Source organism: Arachis ipaensis, chromosome B3 (assembly GCF_059453495.1).
Source record: "Arachis ipaensis isolate K30076 ecotype BB chromosome B3, ASM5945349v1, whole genome shotgun sequence".
Taxonomy (NCBI): Eukaryota; Viridiplantae; Streptophyta; class Magnoliopsida; order Fabales; family Fabaceae; genus Arachis; species Arachis ipaensis.
In genome coordinates this window covers 139,198,184-139,216,994 of record NC_142438.1, presented here as the reverse complement: position 1 = coordinate 139,216,994, position 18,811 = coordinate 139,198,184, and the positions used below count along the sequence as shown (strand labels likewise).

At 35.9% G+C, this 18,811-nt stretch overlaps 4 protein-coding genes across 7 annotated transcripts; 2 read left to right on the top strand and 2 right to left on the bottom strand.

Annotated features, from left to right (window-relative positions):
* The first annotated feature begins 899 nt into the window (after positions 1-899).
* LOC107633972 (uncharacterized) lies at positions 900-1,262 on the top strand. The gene has a single exon (XM_016337558.1). The coding sequence runs from the start codon at positions 900-902 to the stop codon at positions 1,260-1,262; it is 363 nt and encodes a 120-aa protein (XP_016193044.1).
* A 4,893-nt stretch (positions 1,263-6,155) lies between these two features.
* On the top strand, positions 6,156-8,772 carry LOC107631907 (mitochondrial outer membrane protein porin of 36 kDa). Its single transcript, XM_016335495.3, has 6 exons — positions 6,156-6,486; positions 6,593-6,660; positions 6,901-7,011; positions 7,512-7,598; positions 7,771-7,979; positions 8,150-8,772. Exons 1-6 carry the CDS (start codon positions 6,438-6,440, stop codon positions 8,454-8,456), a joined length of 831 nt encoding a protein of 276 aa, XP_016190981.1. The 5' UTR covers positions 6,156-6,437; the 3' UTR covers positions 8,457-8,772.
* A 288-nt stretch (positions 8,773-9,060) lies between these two features.
* LOC107631906 (hypersensitive-induced response protein 1) lies at positions 9,061-11,968 on the bottom strand. Of its 3 annotated transcripts, none has more exons than XM_016335490.3 (6): positions 11,784-11,968; positions 10,788-10,988; positions 10,266-10,386; positions 10,077-10,168; positions 9,876-9,972; positions 9,061-9,656 (listed from the first exon to the last, which is right to left on the bottom strand). In XM_016335490.3, the coding sequence occupies exons 2-6, from the start codon at positions 10,974-10,976 to the stop codon at positions 9,301-9,303; spliced, it is 855 nt and encodes a 284-aa protein (XP_016190976.1). In that variant the 5' UTR covers positions 10,977-10,988; positions 11,784-11,968; the 3' UTR covers positions 9,061-9,300. The 3 variants fall into 3 exon arrangements, with proteins under 3 accessions (XP_016190976.1, XP_016190977.1, XP_016190979.1); XM_016335491.3 differs by having other exon boundaries at positions 11,870-11,957; XM_016335493.3 differs by lacking the exon at positions 11,784-11,968 and adding an exon at positions 11,620-11,750.
* A 696-nt stretch (positions 11,969-12,664) lies between these two features.
* On the bottom strand, positions 12,665-16,376 carry LOC107631905 (serine/threonine-protein kinase PBL34). 2 transcript variants are annotated; one of them, XM_016335489.3, is made up of 6 exons: positions 15,442-16,376; positions 14,530-14,867; positions 14,246-14,381; positions 13,935-14,071; positions 13,730-13,853; positions 12,665-13,463 (listed from the first exon to the last, which is right to left on the bottom strand). In XM_016335489.3, exons 1-6 carry the CDS (start codon positions 15,647-15,649, stop codon positions 12,940-12,942), a joined length of 1,467 nt encoding a protein of 488 aa, XP_016190975.1. In that variant the 5' UTR covers positions 15,650-16,376; the 3' UTR covers positions 12,665-12,939. The 2 variants fall into 2 exon arrangements, with proteins under 2 accessions (XP_016190975.1, XP_088366337.1); XM_088510211.1 differs by having other exon boundaries at positions 13,730-14,071; positions 15,442-16,201.
* Between the last annotated feature and the right edge of the window lie 2,435 nt (positions 16,377-18,811).

Here is an 18,811-nt window from a genome sequence, read left to right as displayed (position 1 = left end):
TGAGGTTGAGCCAACTATTCAGCACCCAGGGGGCGTGCTTAGTCAGCATGCAGGGGGCGTGCTGACGTGGTGAAGACTGGTTGGCTTAGGAGGGGAAGTACGTGGGGGGAGTGCTGACGTGGCGAACATGCATTGGTCCAAGTATGCAGCACGTGGGGGGCGTGCTGAGTCAGCACGCGGGGGGCGTTCTGACACGTGTCAAAGCGTGATTGGCTGAGGCAGGCAATACGTGGGGGCGTGTTAAGTTCACCTCTCTATATAAGGCAGAGCTCGATAGTATTTTGCATACTGAAGAAGATTTGAGTGTGTTTTGAGTGTTCTTTGAGGCTGTTGTTAGTGTAATGGAGGGCACCACAAACTTGGTGGTGTATCGCAACGGTGAGATAATACATAATACTCATGAGGGAGTGAGGTTTGTGTCCCAGAATTCGTTTTCGTTTGTGGTTCCATGCACGATGACGTTAATGGAGCTGCAGAACGGCCTCTGTCAAAGCATGGAGAACGGTACGTTAATGAGAGTGAGCATAATTTTGTACCGGAATCCGATTGTAGTTTTTGGTGGTCTAATACAATTTGATGCCATGTCGATCACTGATGAAGCGAGTACGCAGAATATGTTTCAAATTCACCGGCAGACTCAGATGCAACACGCACAGATTGAGTTGTACGTTGAGTTTGAAACTGTAGAGGCAGTGGCAGTTCAAAATGATATAGATATAGATGATGATAGAACTGCAGTGTACGAAGGAATGAATAGTGATAGCGAATAGGACTTTGAAGCCACTTATGAGGCCGGCGACGAAGATGAACTTTTTACGCAGAAGAGTGCCGAGAGTCACGAACGCAAGCGTGCTGGATTTATGTACTCCGTATTTGCATAACAGCGGATAGAAGCAAATATGCAACAAGCTGGGAATATAGTTGTGCACCGCTTTGATAGACGAAATGAGGTGTTTGAGGTGCACAAAATGACTACCGGAAAGGTGTTAGTTGTTGATCTTGCGCGACGGACGTGTGACTGTGGGCACTTTCAGGTTGAACGAATACCATGTCGTCTTGTTATTGCTTACTGTGCTAACCAGTGTCTCGATTGGCAGTTGTATGTGCATGATGTGTACAAGATGACAGAGGTTCGTAAGGTATATAGATTTGAGTTCACACCATTAGGTGATCCCGAGACATGGCCTGCTTATGAGGGACCCACATTGGTCGCTAATCCCGCCCTGAGGCGAACGTCTAAAGGCAGGCCTAAACTAACCTGATACTTGAATGAAATGGACTCACGCGACATGTGTGGTCCTCGGATATGCCGTCTCTGTGGTGCTCAGGGTCATAGTGGAGTAGGTGTCCTCAGCATGCTGGACCGAGTGGTGCTGCTTCATAGTTTAATACGGTCATGTTTGTATTTTTTAATTTGCATTTTGTCAGTTGATGCTTTTGAAATTCGACGTGTTTGTATTTTTCAATTGGAGTCTATCCATTGATATTTTAATGTCCGCTTAATATTGTCATTAATTTAATTTCTTTTAAATATACAAAAAAGAACTACGAATTACATAAGTTAACAAACCAAACATTAAACACGATTTACATTAACTTAATTTTGAAAATAAAATCTAAAAAACCTAAACCCAAGCTCACTTCTTTTCAACAAACCAGTTCAGTCCCTTACCCATAATGCCCTGACTGAACCGCGATGGAATATACCTATCAGGTGGATTTCGCTCCGTCCGTAGGTCATATGGGTGACCTCGAACTGAATCATCCACTGCCGGAGCTCCCGAACCACCTGCCTCCGTAGAAGCGGCCAACCCGCCTGCCTATGCCGGAGCGGATGGACCGGGCTTGAACGTGTCAACAACTGCGTATGCCCACTGACGCTAGATAAAACTGCTATCACATGACGCACTCTCTGACATGTGGTCGGAAGTACGATGCCGCAAACCATGGGCCATATCTACTGATGCCCTATGTGGAACAGCCGACACCGACGGTGAAGGGATACCACTAAAATCTGACCAGCCACCCACCCCAGCGTTGGTCCAATGCGGTAGCTGTTGATCTCCGTTTCTTTCGCTGGAGAAGTCAAACCAATTATGACCGAAAGGAATGGTAAGTACGGGATCATGATGCTGGCCGGACTGACCTTGTTGACTGTGCTGAGAGTGCTGAGAATGGTGGCTGCCCTGAGAGTGGTGGCTGCGCTGAGTGCTGAGAGTGGTGGCTCTGCTGAGAGTGCTGAGAGTGGTGGCTTCGCTAAGCGTGATGGCTACCATGACTGTAGGCTGGTGGCTATGGTATATAATAAGGAAATGACTCAAACACTGCATGCTGAGGTGGCTGAGGGGCAGGTGGCTGTGGGGGAGGTGGCTGTGGATGATGAGGAACGTGCCCCGACAATATCAACAGATGTCTGTAGGAGCCTATGTACCAATCCCGGTACTCCACCGTCGGTAAAAAATCCCAGGTTGGAAGGGGGTGCAGATCCCGCAATCGACTGTGTTGCCTGTTGGCCCACTCCGCTATCCATGGCCCATGCAAAACTGTCCAGTCATGAAGCTGCACTCCACGTAGAACGATGTAATGCTGGTCAAGTGGAATATCCTTTGCTGCCCGCGGAGGAGGTTGTACATATCCAAACTGACGCATCACTCGGTCCGCAGGGTGCCACTCGACACACTCGAACGACAACAACGGAGCAACAATGTCACACACCTCAAGATGGGGATGCAACTCGTCGGGGACGATCAATCCGTCGTACGGGCGCCACTTAAACTGCCACAGTATTATTGGTATATTAGAACCCTAACAATAATAGTTGGAAAAACGGATAAGAAGAACCATAACTATTTACCTCCTGCATGTAGTCTATATCATGCCTGAATGTCTCTTCAGTCTTCGATAACCACGCTGTGGTTCGTTCCGAATGACTCCACCTGAAACATTATTAATAGAAAAAATTTAAATAAGTCACCATATGTCAAACATGCATCATGAATGTAACACAGGACTAAAATAAGACTTATTACCTCCTTGCAATGGGTATCTCGGCCGGTGGAAGGGTTTGTCTCGGTACGGGAGCAATACACGGCATTCGCTCCCATGCCCAAACAAACAACAGATTCAGAGGGTCATCCATCTCCTTTGTATCATATCGTGATGCACGACATAGTGCTCTGTAAAGATGTGCGAGACATGCTGACCCCCAACTATAAGTATGGATCCGCTCAAAATCGCGAAGTAATGATAGATATTTTGCATGGGCATATGCGGTCGACTTATCCGTGAATAGGGTCGACCCTAAAACAGAAGATCTGACATCTGACGTATCTCCTGATGGACTCCTCAGTGTCTAACGGCTCCGCGTCTCTGATACGTCGAACCCAACCCAGCTTTATATAGGACTTCGAAGAATGACTGACTGATGGCTCACGGCCAAATATCGCTATGCTCTGACTTTGCAGGAAGTCGCCACTACTATCTGTCCATCCACTGACAGGCTCTCCATCAATGGGTAGGCCGAATATGTGAGTGACATCCTCCAATGTCACTGTAACCTCACCGATCGGCAATACAAAGGTGTGGGTTTCTGACTTCCACCTTTCAACCAGAGCAGCTAAAATGGGGGTGAAATCCTCCAATCCTAGAGACGTGGTAAAATCCCGTGGCGCGTAAGTAGTTCTCCACCATCGGATTTCACCTATGTAGCGGATCCAGTTTACGCACCAACAAATTCCTGTTAGACTGCATCAACAAAGATATATGTTACATTAATTAAATAATAATCCATATAAATATTTTAATAAACATTCACATATTATTTTAATATCTTATTTATTAAAATATTTAACATAGCTTATCTATTTAATTATTTATTTATTAAAAATTTAAATTCTTTATTTATTTATCCAATAAAATATTTAATCCTTACAAAAAAAATTTCGATGGTAATATTTAATAACATCACGTATTATTATTTAATAATCTTTATTTATCAAATTATTTATTTTTTCAATTTTTTAATAACAACATATATTTTATACAGTTTACATATTTAATTTATTATAATATTTATTTATTACTATACGCAATATATTTATGTTTAAAAGGTAAAAATATTTTTTTATTCTTGAATATATTTTCTAATAACAAAAAATAAAAAAATTATTAAAAAATTACATATTATTTATATTATTAACGTTTATTTTATAAAAACTATTATTATATTGTTAAAATATTTATAAAATACACAAAATAATATTCTCATTACAAAATATATATATAAATAAAAAAATATAAATACATAAAAAATAAACTTTAAATATAAAAAAATTAAAATTTGCCAACTTACATAATAGGATGATCCAAATAGTTGATAATATGTTTCTCGGGCGCCATATAATTACGTACCATTTTTTTTAATTCCTTAAACTAAAATTTTTTTTCACCGTATAAACTTTTAACTCACTACTACTCACTACACTCTTCTCACCGTAAACCTATACACTGAGACAGCCCACACTTCTTTCTTTTTCTCTAATTTCTTTCCTTGAGCAGCTATTTCGTTAATAATGGCGATGCATATATATAGAAGAAGGAGAAGAGCTCGCTGATTTTCGGAGGGGGCTGTCCCCTGCAAGCAGGCAGCCTGCAACACGCCCCGCGTAGTGCAGCAGTAGCATTGGAACTCCGCGTGAATCTCTATTGCGCTTCACGGGTCTCCAGACACCACGCCCCCTGCGTGGTGAGTCAGCACGCCCATAGCGTGTTGAAGGAATGCCGCCACGTCTCCACCTGCTCATGCACCATGCTTCCCGTGTATTGACCCTGCATCCATACTCTGGCAATACTCCCCTTGCCAGGGACGGACCTACGAGGGGCGAGTGGAGGCCTCGGCCCCCCAACCTTTTAAAAAAAAGATTAATAGTAATAAGTTATTAAGTATGATTTAATTTTTTTAAAAAATTTATTTAGTATTTAGTCTAATATAAATAAAAGTCTAGCCTAACTTAAATATTAATAATTTCTAATATCTAAAAAAGTAAGTAACAATATTAAAAAAATCTGAAAAAGATATTATTACTAATATTTTTTAATTAAATAAAATTTTTAAAATCTTATAAAGTGGATTTTTTTCTTCTTGTGAGCGTCCTTCTTGATTCATTTGGTATTAATTCTCTCTGTTTTAACTATTACAACCGAGAGATCTTTTTAGCGATGAATATTGTGAAGAATAACTCATAAACAAAATGAAATGTTAATTTCTTGCTAATTGTCTTTTAATTATATTGAAAAGAAAATTGCTGAAAATTTTGACACAAATTCTATTATCGATAAATTGTATGATACGAAAAATTGACCACTTCGTTAATAAAAAATACATACATATTTTTTGTACGTTAAAATATATCTTTTATCGATATTTTTTTGTAATACATTTTACATTATATAATTTTTTGTATAATTTTTTAATATTATATATGTTATTGACCCCTCCAGAATAATATTTCTGAATTCGTCCCTGTCCCTTGCCCAATATCCAGCCAATACACCACCCCTGCATGGCTGCATCCATAAAAAAAATAATTTCTGACAAAGTTTCCTTAAGCTACCAATTTGTCGTTTTTTAATTTCAATATGGAGGCAAAAGTTGGGTTGAACGTGGTTATGGAGAAGAGAGGTGCTTGACCTGTATGTGATATCAGAACACCACAAATCGAACCATGCGAGTTCTTCATAGCTTGTCGGACGGTCCGAGTTGTAGCTAAGAATACAGATTCATACAAAAATTCATATATATATACAAAACGCACCATCCGATTTGTATGCTTTGAAATTCAAATTTCAACCCCTACCAAATCGGACCCTCCGATTTGTTAAGCAATTTTTGTCAACACAGAACTCGCAAGGTCCGAATTCTAACTGTCCCACAATTTTATCTAACATGCCCTATTTCCATATCCAGGTACATCACATTCATGGGTTCCATAACGAAAAAATTGAACCCCAATTTGTTTTCCTTTAAGATAAAAGGAAAAATACACGTGCCAATGTATTGGACACGTGCATTATCAAATACTAACAGTCACACATTCCAATTTTTTATAAACAAACAAAATAAATAAATTGAAAAAGAAAATAAAATGAAAGAATCCAAAATGGAGGCGGAATATGCCGCCAGTACTTAACACCTTGTTCCGATTCTCGAGCCACCACTTCCTCGTGTTACGAATCAACGGCCACAGATTCATCTCCTCATCTAACATTACATCCGACGGCTGTAGATCATCCTCTGTGTTTCGGCGAACACTTCCCCAAATATTAGGGTTTGTTCTTCGCATTGCTCAAACCCTCGAACACTTTACACGCTACACAGATTTTCCCTCTTTTTTTTTTCTTTTCTCATAAATATTAGTTTCTATTTTCCGGGGGAAAACATGGTGAATGGTCCAGGTCTCTACTCCGATATCGGAAAGAAAGCTCGAGGTATCTGATTTTTTTTTCTTTTTCACTTTTCTTAATCATTCAGTTTTTTCCCTGTCTGTTGATGGATTTGTGTTCGTTTAATTTGTACCAAAAAATTGAATTGCAGAGCTTCTGTTCAAGGATTATCAGAACGACCACAAGTTCACTATCACCACTTACACTTCCACTGGAGTGGTAAGCTCATATTTTTGGGGGTAAATTCTACAATAAATTTTACCTTGGAAGCAGAATTTTCTGGTGCAGTTTAATCATGGAAGTGTTGTTTTATTGATTGGAGCTTTTTATTTAATTTTTAATCATTTTCTAAATTTCATTTTATTTTTCTACTATTTCGGTTATTATTATAATTATTCTTTTAATTTTTGTGGTCGATTCTGCTGATTTTATGGTTTCAATTGGTGTTTCTATACTCAGGAAATCACTTCAACTGGAATCAGGAAGGGTGAGATATATTTGGCAGATGTCAACACTAAGCTGAAGAACAAGAACATCACAACCGATATTAAAGTTGACTCGAATTCAAATGTGAGTTGAAATTTATTGCTGGCATGATTTTGCCCTTGATACTAGTTGATTTGACAATTGTAACGATTACTTTTTAATTATAGCTGCCGTTTTTGCATGGGGTGTCTCATTAGTGATACTCCCTCCATTCCATTTTTGCTAGTTTTGAATTTTTCTGGTACAACGATTCGTATATTAAGGTATATCTAGATACATCAGTATATGAATATACGCTTACATATTATCAATATGGAATCCAGGGAGTATATAACTAGTTCACTCCCATTTTGTCTATTTGTAGAAGTTTCGTGTCTAGTTACTTTTGTGTGACCATAACAAAGCAAACATTTGCTATACCTTTAATCATTTTTGTAATGTGGTAAGAAGAAGTTAACGTATGCTTTTATATTTAAGTTGCCTAATAAATACACAAGTCTCAGTATGACAAAAATTTAGTGATTAGTTAGAACTTTTGAAATGTATGTTTTACAAGCTTTTATATTGACTTGGATACTTTTCAGCTACTTACTACTGTTACCGTGGATGAACCTGCACCTGGACTCAAATCCATTTTTAGCTTCATTTTCCCAGATCAGAAATCTGGCAAGGTAAAAAGAATAGTAATTTTTCTTTGATATATCTCAAAATAGTCAGTATCGATCGATGATCGATGGCATAGAAAGTCAATATAGATTTTCTTGTATTAACTTGTGGCTAACCTATTCTAGCATATAAAGTTATTCTCAATAAGTTTATTTCCTCTCTATTGGTGTTTAATAGGTTGAACTCCAGTACCGGCACGAGTATGCTGGAATAAGCACCAGCCTTGGATTGACAGCAACTCCCATTGTTAACTTTTCTGGTGTGGTTGGAAATGATTTGGTTGCTGTTGGGACTGATCTTTCATTCGATACTGCCTCTGGAAACTTCATCAAATATAATGCAGGGCTAAACTTCACTCATGCTGACCTTATTGCATCCCTAACCGTGTAAGTAGGCCAAACACCGAACACTTTTTAGTTAATAACTATGGCCTCCAATTTTATAGATAGGCTTATCTGTTTTCTTATGCAACCTAAATTGTTACCTTTTTGCCCCCCTTTTGTTGTTATTATTATTATTTATAATTTTTATGTTATAACTTTGTTAATGAATGTAGAAATGATAAGGGTGACACCGTCAATGCATCATACTATCATGTTGTAAGCCCGTTGACAAACACTGCTGTTGGTGCCGAGCTTTCTCACAGCTTTTCTAGCAATGAAAACATGCTGACTATTGGCACACAGCATGCACTTGACCCCCTAACATTGGTGAAAGCTCGGGTGAACAACTATGGCAGGGCCAATGCTGTGATCCAGCATGATTGGAATCCAAGAACCCGGGTCTCTCTCTCGGGTGAAGTGGATACCGGGGCAATTGAGAAGAGTGCAAAGGTTGGTCTTGCCGTGGCCTTGAAGCCTTAGAGCATAGTGTGATTCTGCGATTTCATCGATTGTGTCTCTCATTGTGGAGGCAATAAGTTTAGTGGTAGGGTTTCACTTTCCCAATGAACATTTAGTCCTTCATTTTGGAGTTCTTGATTATCGTTACATATCTTGGTGGGCTTGGGATGTAAAAATAAGCATAAACAAATTTTAAATTTGCCTGTATTTTATTCAACGAATCGACACGGAAGGCATTGATTGATTCACCTTTGAGTTGTTTTTGAACTTGAAAGGTGATAGTTTCTGTAAATCAGATTCTTGTTCAGTGTATATCGAAAATTTAACGCAGAGGACAGTAGTAAATGCATCTAGTTTTTGGTTATATTGACAATCATAATACTCGTGACAAAAGCTTGTAACACCCCAGCTTTGTTGAATCTCTGTTTGCTCGCTAACTGGATACCTAATATTGTAGATTTAGTAACAACGATGGTCTAAAACCATAATAGAATTTATACCATTAGATTATCTTGATAAATAATCCAATTAATTGAATTAACAATGCAAGATCTTGCCCATAATAATCTGCATTTTAAAAGGGAAACTCCTTTTCCCGCTTAGAGTAGACCCTTCTTACACCACATTTTCTTTTCTTCCCATATTAACGATTATTTATATTTCTAACAGATGAATCTGTTGTAATATAACAAACATTCAAAATACGGGGACATGTTTTCCAATGGAACCAAAAGGAAAGAGAAAAAGGAAAAATATTGAAGACGTACCAAACAGCTTAGAAGTCATGGCAAAAACAAGAAAATATGCAGCTAAAGTTGAGAGGCTAAACTCAACTGTCCACTGATGTGAATGCTAAATTTCAAGATTAAGCCACATTTCCTTGAAGAAGACCTTCTCTAATTTGTGAAGAAATATCTTTAACAGCTCCCGGTCCATGTGGAACGAAAACAGAATTGGATTTTGAGGATGCACCGATTTCCTTCAATGTATCAAAATATTGGGTGACCAGAACCATGTCCATGACATCCTTTGATGTTGTCCCAGGGACATTCTCTGAGAAGGCTAGCACGCTGTCCCTCAGGCCATCAACTATGGCTTGGCGTTGGCGGGCTATTCCAAGCCCTGCTAGATACTTCGACTCTGCTTCTCCTTCTGCTCTCTTAATCTGCAGAATCTTCTCCGCCTCGGCCTTCTCATTTGCAGCCACCCTCAATCTCGCAGCTATTTTAAACGAATAAAGTATAGTGTAGATTTAGAAACGAAAAGTTTTTGCTGAAAGGAAGACTAGAAACTGAATTACATCGATACTAATAGAATTTCCTTCTCGACAGGAAATTTTCTATAATGTGAATGTTTCTTCTATTTGCATGTCTCTGAGAAACAAAAAATACAACTCTGATCTAATAAAAATGTACGATGATGCAGATCCAGAAAGAATACCAGCATTTATCTCGTTCATGGCTCTCTTGACATGCTCATCCGGTTCGATATCCACAATAAGAGTCTGAACTATCTCATAGCCATAAGCACACATTGCCTATTTGAAAGCAAAAAAATCAATATTATGAGTGACTAAACCGTTGGTTCTCAGTATAGAAAAACAGGGAGAAGTAAAAGAATAGGTACATAAAAATGAGTTACCTTTTCAAGTTCTTCCTCTACAGCTTTCGCAATTTCATTCTTCTGTTCAAAAGAGGCGTCTAGTTCCATCTTTGGAACACTTGCCCTAATAACTGCAATAACAACATAAACTTATCAATCTCATCCTGAATATACATATACATCCAAAGAAACCAATTTCTTGGAGGAGTATACGTCACAAATCCACACCATCAAAGACATAGGCTTGAATCTGTGCTCTGGTATTGCTAAGCTTGTAAAATGCATCTACGGCACCTTCTGCAAGTGCTCGATATTGGATAGAAGCAACAACGGTGACAAAGACATTGTCCTAATGGTATTGGATACATCAAGATCAGGTAAGCAAATAAAATCAAGAGAGAAGAAAAACAATTGCAATATCTATAGTAGTAAAAGATGAACATGCATAGGTAATGAACAGAGACTAAAAGATAACATTGAAATGAAGTACTTATAATGATAGGCCTTGTTTGGTAGGTGTCTCAAGACAAAGACAAAAAGACATTGGGATATACAAATTTGCTTGCGAAAATGGATAAATACAGAAACGAATGAAATGTCTTTGTCTAGGACAAAACTCCTAACAAATTTTTTGTTTAACTTGTCTCTATCTTGTGTCTATGTATTTTATCATTTTATGTCATAAGACAGTTGTCAACACAATCATATCGTTAGACAAATCCTTTGTCTTGTATAGAAATAAGAACAAACCTTTGTCTTGGTTTCGCAACGAACATCAAGCTGCTGCACACGCAAAGAAAGGTAACCAGCTACTTGATTGCCAAGACACCAAGGCACAAAGTGGCAACCGGGTTCAAGCACATCATCGAACTTCCCAAAAACTTCCTTGATAGCTACCGTTGACTGGTCCACTTGAAGACAACCGAGAGCTAGCCCCATCTTTTAGGAACCCTGCACCAAAAATAAGACGCCAATCCAACAGTTATCACAGATGCACAACTTGGGATTATATTCAATAAGCTCCATAAGTAATGCATGAAATATGTAACAACTTGAATTCCAAAAATAAAAAGGGGAAAGGATAACTATTAAAGCATATTAAAGAACAGAATGATTGAATTCTGGTCAAAATAATTGGAATCTACAAACAGTAACTGAAGAGAAATGTTTCTTATACACAGTCTTTCTTGTACACCAAGCTACTAGGTCTCACACCCCCATTCAAATGTAACACAAATCTTAATCACAATTGAATAAAACAAAGACAAAGACAAAATTAAATTTTCACGAAGTGATATGTAATAATTGTCTACTATCACCATTCACCAAGACCTAATGATTTTATCCCCTTTTGTGAGACATTTGAAAAATCTCTCCACTTTATGCGTTTGAATTCAAAGGGAAAAGTGAAAGAAATTTTTTTAATTTTCGTGGTTTGAGCTACGTACACACAAGAAGCACATTAAAAAATAGGATTAACAAATTCTATTAAACAGAATCAAGTACACAGAAGCCAATAACAAACAAAGCCACGTCAGCAGAGAGATAAACGATTATCGAGAATAGGCTGAAAGAAACGAACACAGAAAAAGGACTGCAAGTGGATCAAATGCGAAACGTAATGAATTGTGAATTGCAAGTGGGAAATAGAGTGAAATTGGAGAGTTCTGTAACTGTTAAAGAAGAGGAATTGGGAAGCAACGAAATTGTGAAATGAAGAAAGGAAAAAAGTGATTTTTGTCTCACCACAACACAAGGCAGTGAATTTTTCGTCAGCGGGAATTGAATCCTGACAGCAACACAACACAACAGATTCGTTCTAAAGTGGTTACCTTTCCCCTAATTCGCATGCCAGATTCTTAATTGTTCTTTATCAATCTTTTCGCACTCTCTCTCTCTCTCTCTCTTTCAGTTATTAATATTCCCAAGTTAGTTTAATGTTGATGTATTAATATTTTTTTAATAACCAATTCATGCCATAAAAGATATTTATTTTTATTGATATAATATTATATAATTCGATACATATGTAATTTTTTTTTCACATTAAAAATACATCAAAATTAAGTAAGTTAACCAAAAATATTGTAAAATAAGTTTTATTATACTTTTTAGGGAATAGCATTGATGAAATTTTGAAGGTAATAAATAATTGAATCAAACAATTTTATTCATATAATAACTGAAAAATTAATGATAAACTTGACTCTCTTCATTACAATTTTATTCTGTTGAGAGCTTGCATTCTCATTGATCCATTTGCATGATGAAAACGACTTACAAGTTACAATGCCAAGTATTGTTTATTATTATTTTATGTACTTGTCAAAATTTTATTTCATCAACTGGGTTCAATGAGACAATTTTTTATGTTTCAAATCAAATTTAATTCGTTGCAAAAACATTTGTTTTCAAACACAGCCTTAGGTTTTTTAACCACAACTAGGATATAAGCTTTCAGGATCATGTAGGAACAAACAACAGGACATAATTAATTCAATAAATCTATTTTCTCATCTTTCCATGAACAAAAAGCGCCTGAATAATTTAAGGAGAGCCTCAGAGTTTGATGGCACAAAAGAGAAAAGATTAAGGGATTATGGTGGCAAATGGGAGAAAAGAAATTGTTTAAGCAAAAGAATATAAATTTGAGGTGCTAATGATAATCTTGAATATTTTCCAAACAACCTGAAGAAACACATCGGTTGACAATTTTGACAGGACAAAGTTGCTCAATAAGATTCACCTTCCCTTACATTCTTCTTCATAACACATTATAAAACAAAAGATGCTTCTTTTGCTCTCAAGTTTTCCATGAACAAATGGCTTGATTGACTGAACTGACATCTATACTTAGAAATAATGAAACGAAGAAGGGTAGCAAAGAAAATGGAAAATTTCATCAACTCTGTGCCTTTCCATTTGGTTTTGGTGATTGTTGGGGAAACTGATGGTGATATGGAGATGCATGTGTACCATGTGGTATCGAAAGGCTCCTCGGATGCTGCCCGTTCCGCGTCAGTAATGCGCCTTGTGTTCGTCCGTTTCTAGTATTCGGGCTTGCACTGAACCGGTCGGCTTGAATTGTCTGGAAATAATATGATGAACTAGCCATGTCCTTGAGGTTTGGCAGAGGCTTTAAAGCTTCTACGACTTCACTCATGAGAGGCCTTGCCTTTGGATCTCTACTAAGGCAATGTGCAGCCAAACTAGCTGCTTTCTGAGCTCCTTTTATGGAGAAGTGACCCTCCAAACGAGGGTCTATCAACCGGTAGAACCTTCTTTTCTCTCCTAGATGCGGTCTAGCCCATTCCACGAGGTTATGTTCGCCATTGGGTCGGTTTTTGTCCATAGATCTTCTGCCAGTCAACATCTCAAGTAGTACTACTCCGAAACTATACACATCACTTCTTGACGTAAGATGTCCTGCCACGACAACATAAATCTTATATACGGAATTGGTTAATACAAAAGTTGGAAATGAAAATGATACTATGTAAGGTATGAGAAAACACAAGTGTGCTTGAAACTATGGCAATGTAATTTAGGATCCTTAAACCTAAATCAGCCACAAGATGAAAAAACGAAAATGATAAGTATCACACAAATGTACCAAGAGCAGAAACAGTCTCACAAAGGAATTACATTCCAAAAATTTTGATTCAGAAATTTCAAGTGCAAGCTGAACTTACCTGTCATGACATACTCTGGTGCTGCATAACCATAGGTTCCCATCACTCGAGTGGAGACATGGGTTTTATCACCCTCAGGACCATCTTTTGCGAGTCCAAAGTCAGAGAGCTTGGCATTGTAGTCCTGAATCATTGCGATATTAAAATGATGGATATAAAGGGGAGAAATAGATAATGTAATCCTACTATAGCTGTTGGAACTTACCGAATCCAATAGTATATTGGAAGTCTTGAAATCCCGATATATTACTGGTCGTTCTGCTTCCTCGTGAAGAAAAGCAAGACCTTTTGCAGCTCCCAGTGCAATTTTCATCCTAATGGACCATGGAAGAGGCAGGGATCCTACAAAAGATATGATACCATGAAAAATGGATATGATTCTAACCATGAACATAAAGCAGAAATGTACATACAGTGTTGTTTTTGGGGGGGGGGGGGGGGATTAATTGGAGTAACAAATGCAGCTAATATTGGAAATAAAATTGAGAAAATGACTATTCCGAGAAAGTAACTTACTCCTAAACAAGTGGTTTTCTAGACTTCCCCGAGGCATGAACTCATATACTAGCAACCTCTGATCATCTTCGATACAGTAACCTATAAGTTTAACAAGGTTTGGATGAACTAAATCACCCAGAAAATTTACTTCAGCCTGTTACATGAACCAAACAAGAAATTAAAACTAGAACACGAATAAATAGGGCACAGTATATGAACATATTATTAAAGGGAAACACAGGCACGCACACGCAATTCAACTGAAATTTAAGGAAGAAAATTATATTGGAAGATTCACAAACCAGCCATTCTTTATGACCCTGGAGTCCATCATGGTTGAGGGTTTTTACAGCAACAGTGAGCCCCGTACCAGGTTTCACAGGAGCAGTTCCATTTTCTTCGATCCATCCCTTGAACACACAACCAAACCCACCTTCGCCAAGAAGACTCTCGGGCCGAAAATTTCTTGTTGCCAACTTAAGATCATTGAAAGTGAACTTTCGCAGCCTCAAAGCAACTTTAAGCTCCTCTTCAAGTTTGGAAGTGGATGCATTGCTTTCAGCATTACTAGTTGTTGTAGAAGAGACAACTGGAAGCGTTGGTTGGTCTCTACTTGTGTCAATAGTTGATTTACTTTCGGCTAAAGAAAAGCCAAAACAGCAGAAAAGGTGGGAAACATAATTAGACAAGGCAATAAGACGGCATCATACGATATCAGGCTTAGCCAAGAAAGACAATGGATAGCATCCAAGAATGACTCAATAAAGTTGAGAAATGCAGAAGACCAGAGATAATCGAATTAATCGTTTGGCAGCATAACAGATAAACATACCTACACAGACATGGATACAGGGTGATACAACCTAATCATCATAGGTTCTAAAAAGTCACTGTGTAACTCATACTACGCCGTATGAGATGAAATAGGGACCCTGATTTCCCCTTGAAAGTTCCCACAAAACCTTAAATAAACCACTTTCTCTATTATAACACACCCCTATGTACCAACTTTGGAATTTGCTTCAATTTGAAATTTTGAAAAAGCAGGAACTATGAAGAACACAAATTTGTTACCATTCAACAAGTAAATCTCTACCATGTTCAGCTATGCACAATTCAAAACAAATCACAAAAAGGTTAAAATGCATAAATATGAAATCTCCAAATACATACTAAGAACAACAACTTTTAAAAGAGAAAATATTAGAAGTTACCATAATTGGTGCTGGTGCCACTAACAGAGCTATCAACCTTGGATCTTGAAGAAATGCAGCTCCCAAATAACCTAAGCCTAACCCAACACCCAGTCTCTTGTTCCTCTTCAACTATCCCACTCTCTTTCTTCTTTTTCTTTTTCCCACCTTTTGATTTACACACATCCAAATGCTCCACCACCTTACCATTCTCAGCACCCAAACCCATCTCTCTCAAGCCCTAAAGAATCAAACCCACAAATCATCAAAACCCAAAATCCCAAAACGCCCCCAAACCACAATGCCCAACCTGCCACCACCCCCCAAGACCCAGATGACGAATTCCCAAACAAAACCTAAAAATCAAAACTTCACTACTGGAAAACAAAATCCCGGAAATTTAGAACGAAGATTACAAGGGGGGGGGGGGGGCAGATCACATGGGCCAGATCAAAGAACCCAACAAATAAAAATTAGAACTTCCCCCTAACCCTAGATTGATCAGCTAGTTGGGGAAATGAATAGAGTTTAATGGCAACAACCCTTTTGCCCAAAAAGAACACAGCAACTTAGCTGAACTCGGAAAGCTATCTCCAAAGCCACAAAACATAAACATAAGCATAAACAAAACAGAAATCTCAGGGGACTAGGAGAGTTTGGTTTTTGTTTTGTGTGTTGTGTCATGCGCCTATGTTGCTCTGTTATGCTTTGCAAGCTGACCCAGCACACCACAACCTTCAACTCCAACAAACACACAACACATTGCTGAAATGGAAATCTAGATAAAAATAATAACAATAGATAGATAATAAATATAAATATTAAAATAAAACTTGGAAGATTAAAAATCAGATAATAATAATAATAGGTATATTATTTATTAATTATTATTGTTGTTGTAAATAAAATAAGCTCTAAAAGAAATGTGGATTCTCTCTGTCATTCTTTAATTGATTAAAAAAGAAAGGGGGACTTTTTTTTTGGAGCTGTCTGAAAATGAAATGTGGAAGAATGGAAGATTTAGAACTTAGAAGTAATTTAAAAAAAAAAAAAAAAGTTGAGCATATAGGGGAAGGGGAAAAGGAGCGGGCAGGTAGGGCAGGAGAGAGAAATGTGGGACCCACGATGGATGATGACGTGGCTTGCCTTCGGCGAGATGACCAAATCCAGGTTAATCTCATTCATTAGACTCTAGCTATCATAATTGATAAAAAGATATTAGATAATTAATATTTTTAAGTTTATATTTAAATTAACCATAATTAATTTTTTATTCTTTTATATTAAAAATATTCACTTACTAGTATTTCCAGTTCATAAATATAATACCTTATATTTAATTATGAAAGAGAAATATCATATATGTAGGTATTATTATCTTCATTTTGGTTCACTTCTATAAATTTGTTCGGTTGGACTCGGTCCTACACTTAAAAAACACTGCTTTCCTAATCCTGTGCGACAGTATTTTTCTTTTAATGAATGAATGAATCCACATATATATTAATATTTAATAGAAAGAAAAATATAGGTAAACAATTAAAATACTAAATAATATAAATAATAGGTATATCGGATGTTTATTTTATTAAATGTGTAGATGATTATTTTAATAGTAAGATTTAGATGGATAATTTGAAAGTGTAGTATAGTTTAATTTAATTGATAGTTATTCATATTATTCAAAAAAATTATTAATTACCTAATATTATCCTTAATAGAATAATAGTAAACAATCATGGTGCTTATATTAAAAAAAAATCAATTATTCATATAAAATATATATTATATAAAACATATTAAAAACGTGTAAAAAAATATATATTTGTACATAAATATATAATAATTTATTTTTATATATACATAATATTTTTGAATGGCAAATTAGTGAAAATCTTTTTTAATTTGAAAAGGTAAATAATATCCTAAGGTGATTTTTATACTTGATAAATGAAAATTTAAATTTCGTTGGGATTTTCGTTTGCTAAATGTCGATTACTTAATCAAACTACAAATCCAAAGGTTTGTTTGGTGGGACGGGGGTTTTGAAGCTTTTTAGTTTAAGTAAAAATGTAAAATACTAATAATATAAATTCATTTTGAATACCAATAAAGAATACTACTTATCACATGTAAAACACGTTGATAAAAAGTCACCAAAAAAAAAACTTTGATAAAAAAAATTCACATTCAAAAATGAAAAGGTAAAAGCGCTAATATAAATGGCATGTGTGTTTCAAAAATATATTAAAATTACTATTAAATATTCAAAGTGATCTTTAAAAAATTAAAAATAAAACACTTTGATCCTTAAAAAACACTTATTATTCTAAAAATTTTCAAAAATTACTTCAAATTAATCTTTGTATCATTGTAAAAGAAGACTAATTTATTTTATAATAATATCTTTAACTTAATTATCTTATAATAAAATTTATTTATAACTTATTTGTTAAACATGCATATCAAGAATAATATTATTGAAAGTAATAAAAATATAAATTTGTCTTATGAAAGTGATTTTTGAGACCTTTTAAAATAATAAAAATTTGTTAAATAGCAAAGTATCTTATTAAATTTGTTAGCGATCAGTAATTATATAACTGATTAAATTTTCTAGCACAGTAAAAATGTTAACACGTAATTGTAGTGTTAGCATATAGTGTTTATTTATTTATTGAATGTATGTAGTAGATGAATCACCCGTTCAATTCGAATTAAATCTCAAAATATCGATTAAGACAAGCTCAATTTAAAAAAGAAAATTATATGGATTAGTGTTAGCATATAATTTACTTTTTTTCATTAGGTGACGTTTTTCTTTGTAAAGAGCTACGGTTTTAAGTGAAAAGTGTGGCTTTAGAAAGTGTGGTTTAAGTAAACAAATCTTTAAATCTGTACATATTTAAAGATTTGTTTACTTAAACCACACTTTCTAAAGCCACACTTTTCACTTAAAACCGTAGCTCTTTACAAAGAAAAACGTCACCTAATGGAAAAAAGTAAATTAGAAGATTTAAGAGAAGAAATAATTAAGTTATCAAAATTAATAGATCAAAAATTAATGATTTTAACTAATGTTAACTGTAATGACACCGAATTCTTAAAATCAATACAAAATGATTTTTCTCAAAATCTTTATTTTACTATAAGTTTTATTGAAGGACTTCAAAAACCTGAAAAAACTTATTTTTCACACGGAATTTCTAAGAAATGTTACCATGGAAATGATTCCCCACATCTTTATCATACTTTTAACCCACAATTAAATTCTATAGTAGATATGCTTGAAGAAATATTAGTATCTATAAAATTTCAAAGAAATAAGGGAAAAAAAAATCCCAAAGAAGAAAAATTTCAAAATATAATCAACATAACAGATTTAAAAGTG

Bases quoted from the DNA above. Each gene is read 5' to 3' on its own strand.
- LOC107633972 (XM_016337558.1), top strand. From the start codon at position 900: ATGCAACAAGCTGGGAATATAGTTGTGCACCGCTTTGATAGACGAAAT.
- LOC107631907 (XM_016335495.3), top strand. From the start codon at position 6,438: ATGGTGAATGGTCCAGGTCTCTACTCCGATATCGGAAAGAAAGCTCGA. The intron at 6,487-6,592 runs GTATCTGATTTT...ATTGAATTGCAG, and splicing joins TATCGGAAAGAAAGCTCGAG to AGCTTCTGTTCAAGGATTAT. The intron at 7,599-7,770 runs GTAAAAAGAATA...GGTGTTTAATAG, and splicing joins CAGATCAGAAATCTGGCAAG to GTTGAACTCCAGTACCGGCA.
- LOC107631906 (XM_016335490.3), bottom strand. From the start codon at position 10,976: ATGGGGCTAGCTCTCGGTTGTCTTCAAGTGGACCAGTCAACGGTAGCT. The intron at 10,169-10,265 runs GTGTGGATTTGT...TTGTTATTGCAG, and splicing joins TCAAGCCTATGTCTTTGATG to TTATTAGGGCAAGTGTTCCA. The intron at 9,657-9,875 runs GTATTCTTTCTG...CGTTTAAAATAG, and splicing joins CATGAACGAGATAAATGCTG to CTGCGAGATTGAGGGTGGCT.
- LOC107631905 (XM_088510211.1), bottom strand. From the start codon at position 15,649: ATGGGTTTGGGTGCTGAGAATGGTAAGGTGGTGGAGCATTTGGATGTG. The intron at 14,382-14,529 runs GTTTGTGAATCT...TTCATGTAACAG, and splicing joins AGGGTCATAAAGAATGGCTG to GCTGAAGTAAATTTTCTGGG. The intron at 14,072-14,245 runs GTAAGTTACTTT...TATCTTTTGTAG, and splicing joins AGAAAACCACTTGTTTAGGA to GATCCCTGCCTCTTCCATGG.